Source organism: Electrona antarctica (genome assembly GCF_951216825.1).
Source record: "Electrona antarctica genome assembly, chromosome: 7".
NCBI lineage: Eukaryota > Metazoa > Chordata > Actinopteri > Myctophiformes > Myctophidae > Electrona > Electrona antarctica.
The window spans coordinates 169,343-182,263 of NC_136812.1; the positions used below are offsets into that span (position 1 = coordinate 169,343).

The window sequence follows — 12,921 nt, forward strand, 5'->3', positions numbered from 1 at the left end:
ATGTTTTGATGATTTGAACATGGTGGACCCTATTGGAAACAAGTGTAATGCTTAATTGGGTCGTCCACTCACAGTTAACAGCCTTTGTATTGAGTTTGTGCTTGAAATGTACTGTAATTCTGCAAACTGTTAATAAATTCTTCAATCAATCAATCAAAACACACACACACACACACACACACACACACACACACACACACACACACACACACACACACACACACACACACACACACACACACACACACACACACACACACACACACACAGGCGAGCCGAGGTTCCGTGTCAGGATATTCCTGCCCAGGTAGAAATGTAGTCGAACCGTCCACAATCAGTGGATTAAACCCTGTTCACAGTATCGTTATCTAAAAGTAAACATATCAGAACAGAGATAGAGTTGATAAACTTCACACAGGAATGTAAAATGTGAAGTCAGGGGTGAAACAGGCGCTTAAATCAGACTTAAATAACAATGTAGTCCAGTCAACCCTCGTCCGCATGCGCAGTTCTGCTTCCGTAAGATTGCATTGTGAAAACATGGTACTGTCTGACTTCATAAGCTTTGTAAGCGGTTGTTTCACCCCCGTCTTAAAATGTTACGTTCCCGTGTTAAGTTTATCAACTGTATCTCGGTTCTGATACCTTTACGTTTGGGAAACGATACTGTGAAAAGGGTGTAATCCACTGTTTATTGACGAGGTATCCATTTCTACCTGGGCAGGGATATCCTGACAACCTCCTCTCGGAGCTAAAGCATTAACTCGCCTATTAGTTTGTATTGTTGCTCATTTCAGAACGCGCCCAATATTACTGACCAAATTAACATACGGTAGAAACATGTAAATAGAGAAAACATGTAGAAATAATGCGCAGCTGAACAACGGTCCAACATTAGACTGACCAAACGCACATAAATGTAAATAGAAAACATGCGCAGCTGAACTCGTCCCACAAACACAACACAGAGAACTCTAAAATAAAATACCTCGTTACGTTGACCGCTATTGTTATTATTATTATTATTATTATTATTACCTGTTTGGCCTCTCGTTGTGGAAAAGACGTTCTTTATAAATACATTTACTTCTTGTTGTGGAAAAACCCGTTCTGTTCTTCTGGAGTTGTTGAAGTTCTCAGAATGTTGGAGCGTCTGTCCTTCCATGGCTTCACACGTCTTTAGCAGCGCGATATATAATAACTATTATTATTATTATAAATAACAACTAAACACTAACAATATAAGCTGCAAGTGTACAGTTATAGTATAGTACAGTAACTATGTAGGCTATGTAGTAATATATTATAGTAGTGTACAGATTCCTGAGTGAGACGAAATGTTTGCACCAGCTGTGTTCAATGACTGCAATCAATCAATCAATGGTCCAGTGTAGCGTTACTGACAGACAGGGAACGTTTGTTCTGCCTCAGAATGTTATCATCACATCATGTTTTTACATTTTTAATCTCACGTGAAATCAATTTATTATGAATAATGGAATCACTATTAAAGATTTATGTTTTAAGACAGCACTTACAGACTTTAGATGAATGTAGTATAATATATGAAATGCTATAATATAGCTATAACTTATAAAGATCACCACAACTTTAACTTTAAATCAATGTTTGTGAATTTAACTAGTATATAATACAACTATAGTAAACTAGTATTTAAATGACAAAGTAGTCATTTATCAGACACTCTTAATCCAGAGTGATTTACAGTAAGCAGAACAACACATGGTGATAAAATATGAATTATTCATAATTATTAATATAATGAATGGATTATTTTTAAATTAACATTCTGATGATAGACATACAGACAGACAGGCAGGCAGGCAGGCAGACAGGCAGGCAGACAGACAGAAAGGCAGGCAGGCAGAGTCACCGTCTCCACACCTTAGCGCAAAACGGTCTTAAGCTGCGCAGCTTAAATTCTGAGTTTTTAGACAGCTGGTGGATGGAAAAGAAGCTCCACCTCCGCGGAAGACTTGAGCGGAGGAGAGCGTTTCTGGGAATCTGGCCGTCGCGCAAGAATTCCACGGAGGTGGAGCTTAATTTCCAGCACCAGCTGTCTAAAAACTCAAGCTTTAAGCTGCGCGCAGCCGAGAACGTGCGCAGCTCTTTCGATAGTGTGGCAGCGGCTAGACAGACAGACAGACAGACAGACAGAAAGGCAGGCAGGCAGACACAGACAGACAGACAGACAGACAGACAGACAGACAGGCAGAATGTTGGAACTATGCACTATTTTGTTGTCATTGTCCACAATTCCATGCTGTATTGATGTTGGTACCATTAGGATAACTTGGAGTTAACATCATGATGTTGTTAACACAGCCCAAACCTCTAACAAAGATTAATTGCGCTTCAAACACTTTTGAGAAGAAAAAAAAAAGAATCTGAATCAGATCTGTGCCACATCCAGACTGGAATCCGATTTGATTGCATTAAGTCTAAACACAAACAAGTGGAATCCGATTTTTACAAATGCGACTTGAGCCACATTCAGAGGTGGTTTCAAGTCCGATTCAAATCGGATTCAGGAGATCCGTCTCAGTCTGAACGCAGTGATAAAGATCCGTCTCAGTCTGAACGCAGTGATAAAGATCCGTCTCAGTCTGAACGCAGTGATAAAGATGCGCAGTAACCTGATCTAAATCGGATTCCATGTGACTTGTTTGTGTTTAGAGTCACTTCTTTAAACAGATCGCATTTCAATCTGGATCTGAACACAGACCTGATTCAGGCTGGATTCAGCTGCCAGTCTGAACACAGATCTGTGACAGATCAGATGCAGTGTGAACGAAAAGATCAGATTTGAGAAATAAATCAGATTTGACTGCAGTCTAAATGGGGCCTTAGTCTATCTATCTATCTATCTAACTATCTATCTATCTATCTGACAGCCAGATGGGTGTCAGCAGACAGACAGACAGACAGGTCGTCAGAGACATAATTCACTGAATTAAAAGTCAAGAACAAATAAAACCAAATAACAAAACCCCCAAATAAAACCTTCAATTCACACTTTAACCAACTTTATTATCATATAGTTGAGACAGTGAGTGTGTGTGTGTGTGTGTGTGTGTGTGTGTGTGTGTGTGTGTGTGTGTGTGTGTGTGTGTGTGTGTGTGTGTGTGTGTGTGTGTGTGCGCGCGCATGCACGTGAGCATGCTTGTTTTATGTAGGTTTAGTTAACAGCTGGTAGCTGGGTAGAAAAGTGTGTGTTTGTGTGTGTTTTTGTGTGCGTGCGTGCGTGCGTGTCTATGTAGGTTTGGTTAACAGCTGTGTAGAAAAGTCGTAAAGATCTTTGTTGACTTTCTTCAGAGTTTTCACTTCTTCCTCCAACTCGGAAACTCTGACCATGGTGTTCTCTCCCTCACCATACACACCCTGGGCGAGACACAGGGAGAGAGACAGAGAGAGACAGAGAGAGAGAGACACAGGGAGAGAGACAGAGAGAGAGAGAGAGAGACAGAGAGAGAGAGACACAGGGAGAGAGACAGAGAGAGAGAGACACAGGGAGAGAGACAGAGAGAGAGAGACACAGAGAGAGAGACAGAGAGACACAGGGAGAGAGACAGAGAGAGACACAGAGAGAGAGAGACACAGGGAGACAGAGAGAGAGAGATCAACATCAACATAGCAGATAACATGGCCTAAATCAGGGGTGCCCAAAAGGTAGATCGTGATCTACCAGTAGATCACACAGGCTGTGCAGGTAGAACACATGACATGGCCCCTAAAAATATACAATTAAAAATAAATAATAAACTATTTTTGGCATCTGCCACACATTAAGGTGACAATGCAACAGGCCTACCGTGTTTTCAAAAGTGTTGGCACAAACATCAATATTACAAAAAAGGAAAAGAAGTGCATTTGTATTTTCAGCAATGGGATAATATATGTATATATTTTGGGTGGGTAGATCTGGTTGAGCTGGTCATTTTGAAAGTAGCTCTCAAGTCTAGAAAGTGTGGGCACCCCTGGCCTAAATCATCAGTGTGTTTTGTGTTGAGTCTCAACACACGCTGCTGGAAAAGGAAGATCAGCATCAACATAAAGCTGGTCAGTGTACGGAGGCACACAGTGGTGTAAAATATCATTGATGAAATTATTTGTTCAAAAGTAGCCCAGACCAGTATTAACTGCATACATTAATATACTTGACAGATGGTCGACATTTCTCGTTAAAAAAAAAATCATTTTTTTAGTGGTCTCGTAAAATATTCTAATTCATTGATAGGATTTTTTGATTTCATGAGCTGTACGCCACAATCATCAAGATTAAAAATAAAAAAGGTTTTAAATACTTCACTTTATGCAGAAAGTTTCTCTTTTTGAATTATATTATGGAAGAAAACGATTCTAATTCGTTGAGATGGACCTGTATAGAGATATATTCAGACAGACAGACAGACAGGTATATTCAGACAGACAGACAGACAGGTATATTCAGACAGACAGACAGGTATATTCAGACAGACAGACAGACAGGTATATTCAGACAGACAGACAGGTATATTCAGACAGACAGACAGGTATATTCAGACAGACAGACAGGTATATTCAGACAGACAGACAGGTATAGACAGACAGACAGACAGGTATAGACAGACAGACAGGTATATTCAGACAGACAGGTATATTCAGACAGACAGAAAGGTATATTCAGACAGACAGACAGGTATATTCAGACAGACAGACAGACAGGTATATTCAGACAGACATACAGGTATATTCAGACAGACAGACAGACAGGTATATTCAGACAGACAGACAGGTATATTCAGACAGACAGACAGGTATAGACAGACAGACAGACAGGTATAGACAGACAGACAGGTATATTCAGACAGACAGGTATATTCAGACAGACAGACAGACAGGTATATTCAGACAGACAGACAGGTATAGACAGACAGACAGGTATAGACAGACAGACAGACAGACAGGTATATTCAGACAGACAGGTTATACATACCTTGTTGGTCACAGCGCTCATCAGAGAGTACAGTCTGTCAGATCTATCCAGGTAGGACTGTGGTTGGTCCTACACACACACACACACACACACACACACACACACACACACACACACACACACACACACACACACACACACACACACACACACACACACACACACACACACACACACACACACACACACACACACACACACACACACACACACACACACACACACACACACACACACACACACACACACACACACACACACACACACAGTAAGGTTTGGGACATTTCTAGACCAAAAGGCACCTATACATGTCCTTAGGAAAACTTGTGTTAAGTTGAATTGAATAATTATATTAGAAGAGCTATCTTACATATTATTATTATTATTATTATATAATTGCATACCACCCAGTCTGAGGCTCATTATTATTAAAGGACCAAGCAGTCCTGAAAGGACTTTTTTGAAATTGCTATTTATTTTCTTCCGCCAAAAATAGCAGTTCTGGCTGAACCATGCAGTCGGTTTTCGCGAAATTTGGAGATATGGTAGAGGGCCATGCCAAACGGTGAGGATGCGCAGCCCACAACCATTGGCCAAAGGGTGGCGCTATATTGAAAATGCAAACTTTGACCAGGCATAGCTCATGAACCGTTTGACCGTCGGCAATGAAACCTCGACACACATATGCGTCTCCTCATGCCGAACAAGTTCCGCACTGTTACTTTTGACCTCTGACCACTAGATCACCCGCCATTTTGAATTATATGAAAATCAATTAAAATGCATCTCCTCCCAGGATCTTTGATCAAAATGCACGAAAACCTCTACACGTGAACTTTGGACCTATACGGACATGGGAAAGTATAGTACGTTTTTTTAAGTGAAAAAGTGAAGGTTTTATGAGCCAATGAAAATTGCCGTTTTGTGAAATTTTGTCTTTAGTTTGTTCCGTTGTAGTGCCTGTGGCTTTGCTGACCTCTGCTGGTCTAAAGTGCCTCACCTGTCAATCACCTGAGATTTCTGGCTGCCACACCCTTAGTCACCTGTGGCCAGCAGCTCATTGTTTCCCAAACACCCAAACTGAACAGTTGTGTTCCCTTTTTGTTGCTGTTATTAGTTAAGTTTCAGATGGGCTGGTTGTAAGTATTCTTGTCAATCAGTCCGTTTTGCAATGCAGGATTTTAAATAAATGTGTAATTTATTTGTAAACTTTTGATCTGACTTTGTGTCCTTTTATGTTAGCCCTTGGTTGAGCCAAGTTTAAAGGGCCGTAACAATGCTAGAAACTGATTTGTTTAGTGAGAAACATGTATAAAGAACTTGATCCTGATCAAATCAGGTTCTTTACTCATGAATTGATAGATTATTTGATGTTGTACAACAGTGATTTTGAAACAAAGACTGATTTGGACACCTGGCCTTTCAGTTCAGGTTTTTTGTGTCCTGAAAGGATTCCCTTGCATGGATGGTTCTGGTACCGGATGGTACCCAGACCTGGCTAGCCGACCCGGAACTCTGAACCCCCCTTCACCCACAAATGTGGTAATCTGGTTCTCCAAATTGGAGAAAGAGACTGCTTTCCCTGAACTGAATAGGAACTGAACTGGGACTTTTCAAGTCAACAACTTAAAGTGGGCCCCATTTGTTTGTTTTTCATGAATGTTCAAAGCTGTTTATTTTCTCTGAAGTTTAATAATATTTTTTCAGTTAATCCCTGTTTCAGACTCATTTCATTGGTTTTCACTCATTGAGCTCCTCATCCGAATCTGGTATATTTTTCTGGTTTATACGCAGTCAATTCATAAATCTTTATACCCACCTTTATCATTAGTTCTCCTTGTGCAACTTGCTACAAAAACACAGATTTTGCTTGTTAGCTCGGTAGGTAGAGCTCTTGCCTTTGCAACACAAGGTCATGGGTTCAAATCTGGGCACCGCCAACTCTGTGTATGAGTCTTCAAGAACCTGTACCTGCCCCCCACTATAAAAAAACCGACCCTGTCACAATTCCATGGTCTTTTCCTCAAGTTTAGTCTTCCATGTTTCTTGTGCATATTATTCTTATTGCCTTCATGCTTGGTCCGGCCTTATCGCTGCTTGCAGCGATCCTTTTCTAGTTATTATTATTATTATTATTACCTGTACATTAAGACCCAGTCTGAGGCTCAGCACCCCCGCCTCCCCCCCCAGCCCCTCCCCCTGCTGCTGGGAGACGGAGCTTATCAGGTGACGACTGAAGCGAGGGAGAGATATGACTGGACGGCTGTCTGATGATGTCATCATGTTGGCCGGACACGGCATGATGACAGCGTTGGTGATTGGTCCTGGAAGAAAAAAAAAAATATATATATATATTATTGTATTATACATTAAGCCAGTGGTTTTCAACCAGGGGTCCTTGAGGGAGTTCCAGGTGGTCCCCTACCCCTGCCCCTCCCCTGCCCCTGCTCCGCTCCCTGCACTGGCTCCCGGTCGCTGCCCCTCCCCCTGCTCCTCTCCCTCCACTGGCTCCCGGTCGCTGCCCCTCCCCCTGCCCCTCTCCCTGCACTGGCTCCCGGTCGCTGCCCCTCCCCCTGCCCCTCTCCCTCCACTGGCTCCCGGTCGCTGCCCCTCCCCCTGCCCCTCTCCCTCCACTGGCTCCCGGTCGCTGCCCCTCCCCCTGCCCCTGTCCCTCCACTGGCTCCCGGTCGCTGCCCCTCCCCCTGCTCCGGCTCCCGGTCGCTGCCCCTCCCCCTCTCCCTGCACTGGCTCCCGGTCGCTGCCCCTCCCCCTCTCCCTGCACTGGCTCCCGGTCGCTGCCCCTCCCCCTGCCCCTCTCCCTCCACTGGCTCCCGGTCGCTGCCCCTCCCCCTGCTCCTCTCCCTCCATCAGCTCCCGGTCGCTCCCCCTGCCCCTCCCCCTGCTCCGGCTCCCGGTCGCTGCCCCTCCCCCTGCTCCTCTCCCTCCACTGGCTCCCGGTCGATGCCCCTCCCCCTGCCCCTCCCCTTGCTCCGGCTCCCGGTCGCTGCCCCTCCCCCTGCTCCTCTCCCTCCATTAGCTCCCGGTCGCTGCCCCTCCCCCTGCTCCTCTCCCTCCATCAGCTCCCAGTCGCTGCCTGCACAGAATACAAAACTCTGATGCTGGCATTTAAAGCAACCAAAGGTATGGCTCCCCCATATCTTACAAGTATGATTGAACCCTACAAACCCTCCCACGCACTCAGATCAGCCAACACAGGGAAGCTGGAAGTACCCTCACTAAAAACGCCGGGACAACGCTCCACACGTCCCAAACTCTTCTCCCTTCTGGCCCCAAAACTGTGGAATGCACTTCCCGTTGCAGTCAGAACTGCAGCATCACTCCCAATCTTCCGCCGTTGTCTGAAAACCCACCTTTTCAGACTCCATCATGGCCCATAGCACTTACCCTACCCCCTTAGATAGCATTTGATACAGACTTATAGCATGTTATGTAGACCGCACTATAATTGCATTGTATGTAGCCATAGCACGTCATTGCGAACGCAGTGATTGCAAACGCAGTGAGCATTTACTATGAGACCCAGCAGATCATGTCTGTCTGTCTGTGTGTGTCACGCTGTAACACCACCTGCCCGCCACCAGAGGGCGCAGCTGTATCACAAAAACACACGTGCACACACACACGCACACACACACACACACACACACACAACTTAACTTAAAAAGAAACTTAACTTAAAAAAACTTAAAAAGAAAACTTAAAAAGAAAACTTAAATAGAAAAAACTTTAAAAAAAAAACTTTTAAAAAAATCTTTAAAAAGTACGTCATTTATTCTAATTGTTGTTATTGCAAACACACGTGCACGCACACACACACACACACACACAACTTAACTTAAAAAGAAACTTAACTTAAAAAAACTTAAAAAGAAAACTTAAAAAGAAAACTTAAATAGAAAAAACTTTAAAAAAAAAACCTTTAAAAAAATCTTAAAAAAATCAAAACAAAAAAACCTTAAAAAAGTACGTAATTTATTCTAATTGTTGTTATTGCAATTTACGAGCTGCGTTCGCTTCCCGCGTTCGCGCGTCTTACTTGTAGTACATATGTATAGCATAGTATTTATTATACAATTGAAAACATGTACGCAACCCAATACCCAAAGTCACCAGCTACTACGTCACGACACGCTGGGTGCCGAAGCCGAAGCAGGAGCAACACACACTGCAACAACACACTAACACGTCACAGACTTACCCTCCGCGTCGATCCACGCCTATCTCCTCATGGCGCGCCGCACGCCCACACTCAACACCACCCACGTAAACATTGTCATTGCACTGCCACTAAAGCCGGCTCCCGTCCAGACTCACAAACAATATCAATATCAATAACAAACACAAACACGCCACAAGCACCGACACCCCCGCCTAATTTGTTGCCACGTCTATGAAAACAACCACAGAAAAAATGCCATTCAACACGCTACTTACACACACTACCACTCGCTTACAATACGCGGACCTGGCAACACTACATTCCCTCTCCCATTTGCTCAAAGCCCACCACGTGACCCACACACACACATACCAAAAGTAGAAGAAGAACTACACACCGCACACACTGATTCTAACTTGGACACTTACAATAATGCAAACACGACCGCGTCGACACCTGGCGTGGTACAAGCGGGACAAACCGAGGCGCATATATGGATACGAACAACAACACCAACACTACACGCACACGCGCGCGCTGCAACAACAAACAGCTACGTACAGTGTGTGTGTGTGTGCGTGCGTGCGTGCGCGGGGGGGTTTTTTGGATCGCCTCGCGATGCAGCGCAAATGGCACTACACTACACAGGGCTCGAAAGTGCGACTACGTACTCGCATTTGCGACTTAACATATCACCGTGCGAGTTGTAACATTCACTTTGTAGCACCGGTGCGACTACACAATCCGATCTTTAAAGCTAAAAGTTGCGCAGTTTACATCCAAAAGAATGTGTCACTCTCTCGGTTCTGCACCGCTGCTGGAGAAGTATAGCACTGTCGAAGGCAGCGCAACTAATCCCCCCCCCCCCCACACACCCCAGAGAGGGAGGAGAGAGAAGAGAGCGAGAGAGAGAGAGAGCACACACGTCTTCACCCCAGCGAGGGAGGGAGACAGAGAGAAAGGGAGAGAGATAGAGAAAGACAGAGCTTTCCAGTCCTTACATTTTTCCTCAAATTGTTTTCTTAGCTTTGTGACTGACCAATGAGAAGCAGATTGTATTGTCTGCAAAGGAACTATGTGTCTGTCACAAATAAAAGTTCTGTCCTGCAAGCCCATGTCATGTCAACACAGACAAGGCAGCTGTGCGCGCGGTGAGTCCTGCAAATTATATTGACCCAATATTATTTTGTACAACCTAGCAAAGCATAACATATGATGGTTTGGAGAATAGGCTGGTCTCTCTTTTTACAAGACATAAGCCATTGCATACAGGTTCTCAACCTTTTTAATTTCAAGGACCCCCATAACTCTGAGAGTAAAACCAAATGGACCCATAAGAGTCCCATTTGATTCCATTTGTACAGTATCACAGTTAAAAGTTATAAAAGAGTCCATTTGGTTCCATTTGTACACTCTCAGAGTTACAGATCTGTAGGGTGCACTTGGTTCCATTTGTACACTCTCAGAGTTACAGACCTATAATGGGTCCATTTGGAACCCCCTCAAGGAACCATGAGGGTCCCTGGATCACACCTTTGACAGCCACTGCTTTAAATAAATACATAACTCATATAGAGCATATTTGATCAATTTATTGTTAGGCTATAGATTATTTTGACATCTGAATTTAACAGAACCGCCCACGCACCACACATGCACATGCACGCGCGCATGTGTCCTCTTTTTGGTAATTCAGAATATGGTATGCCTACAGTTAAAATAATGCAAACACGAAAATTGCGCGAACGACTGCGTCGACACCTGGTGTGGAACAAACGGGACGAACCGAGGCGCATATATGGATAAGAACAACAACACTACACGCGCGCGCGCACGCGCTGCAACACAAAACGCCTGCATAAAACGCGTGTCACTGTGGACTTCTGTATCTGTGGACTTCTGTATCGCAACGCGGGGCAACGCAACTCTGGGATGAGCGGGCCGAAGGCCCGCGAAATTCTAGTAGTATATATGTATAGTTTCATTATATAGATATCCCACTGTTACGTTCTTAGCTTACGCATGTTTCATGATAAATGCTTTTTATATATGTGATGTATTGCCATGCTTTTTGTTCTTGCTTAATGTAAGTCGCTCTGGATTAAGAGCGTCTGATAAATGCCTAAATTGTAAATTGTAACCCTACCGTACCTACCTACCCTAACCTATCTAACCCACCCTACCCTACCGTACCTACCTAACCTAACCCTAACCTACCTAACCCACCCTACCGTACCTACCTAACCTAACCCTAACCTACCTAACCCACCCTACCGTACCTACCTAACCTAACCCTAACCTACCTAACCTACCCTACCGTACCTACCTAACCTAACCCTAACCTACCTAACCCACCCTACCGTACCTACCTACCCTAACCTATCTAACCCACCCTACCCTACCGTACCTACCCTAACCTTAACCTACCTAACCCACCCTACCGTACCTACCTAACCTAACCCTAACCTACCTAACCCACCCTACCGTACCTACCTAACCTAACCTACCTAACCCACCCTACCGTACCTACCTAACCTAACCCTAACCTACCTAACCCACCCTACCGTACCTACCTACCCTAACCTATCTAACCCACCCTACCCTACCGTACCTACCTACCCTAACCCTAACCTACCTAACCCACCCTACCGTACCTACCTAACCCACCCTACCGTACCTACCTAACCTAACCCTAACCTACCTAACCCACCCTACCGTACCTACCTACCCTAACCTATCTAACCCACCCTACCCTACCGTACCTACCTACCCTAACCCTAACCTACCTAACCCACCCTACCGTACCTACCTACCCTAACCTACCTAACCCACCCTACCGTACCTACCTACCCTAACCCTAACCTACCTAACCCACCCTACCATACCTACCTAACCTAACCCTAACCTACCTAACCCACCCTACCATACCTACCTAACCTAACCCTAACCTACCTAACCCACCCTACCGTACCTACCTACCCTAACCTACCTAACCCACCCTACCATACCTACCTAACCTAACCCTAACCTACCTAACCCACCCTACCATACCTACCTAACCTAACCCCGAGCCGTCTAATACAGTACCTTTGTGGGGGGAGCATCGGATGGTCTAATACAGTACCTTTGTGGGGGGAGCATCGGATGGTCTAATACAGTACCTTTGTGGGGGGAGCATCGGATGGTCTAATACAGTACCTTTGTGGGGGGAGCATCGGATGGTCTAATACAGTACCTTTGTGGGGGGAGCATCGGATGGTCTGCTTGCTAAGGACGTCCCACAGCCTCAGAGACTCGTCATGTGACCCAGAGAGCAGCAGAGTACCGTCCATCGACACAGAGAGGCACGTCACCATGCTCCTACACACAGGGTTAGGGTTAGAGGCACGTCACCATGCTCCTACACACAGGGTTAGGGTTAGAGGCACGTCACCATGCTCCCACACACACACACACACACACACACACACACACACACACACACACACACACACACACACACACACACACACACACACACACACACACACACACACACACACACACACACACACACACACACACACACACACACACACACACACACACACACACACACACGCACGCACCAGGCAATTTACAATGAAGGCATTTATCAGACGCTCTTAATCCAGAGAGACTTACAAAACTTACAGACTTACAAAAAACATGGCAATACATCACATACATTGAAGTAGTTATCATGAAACATACGTAAGCTAAGAAC

At 44.8% G+C, this 12,921-nt stretch overlaps 1 protein-coding gene across 1 annotated transcript in view; it reads right to left on the minus strand.

The window, feature by feature from the left end:
* Positions 1–3,055: 3,055 nt before the first annotated feature.
* The window catches only part of wdr18 (WD repeat domain 18), a 40,244-nt gene continuing 30,378 nt past the window's right edge, over positions 3,056–12,921 (minus strand). Inside the window, exons 8-11 of the mRNA XM_079505895.1 lie at positions 12,412–12,536; positions 7,136–7,320; positions 4,997–5,065; positions 3,056–3,402 (exon numbers count right to left, since the gene is read on the minus strand). Coding sequence (XP_079362021.1) covers positions 3,274–3,402; positions 4,997–5,065; positions 7,136–7,320; positions 12,412–12,536 — 508 coding nt within the window. The 3' untranslated portion in view covers positions 3,056–3,273. The remainder of the gene's footprint in view (positions 3,403–4,996; positions 5,066–7,135; positions 7,321–12,411; positions 12,537–12,921) is intronic.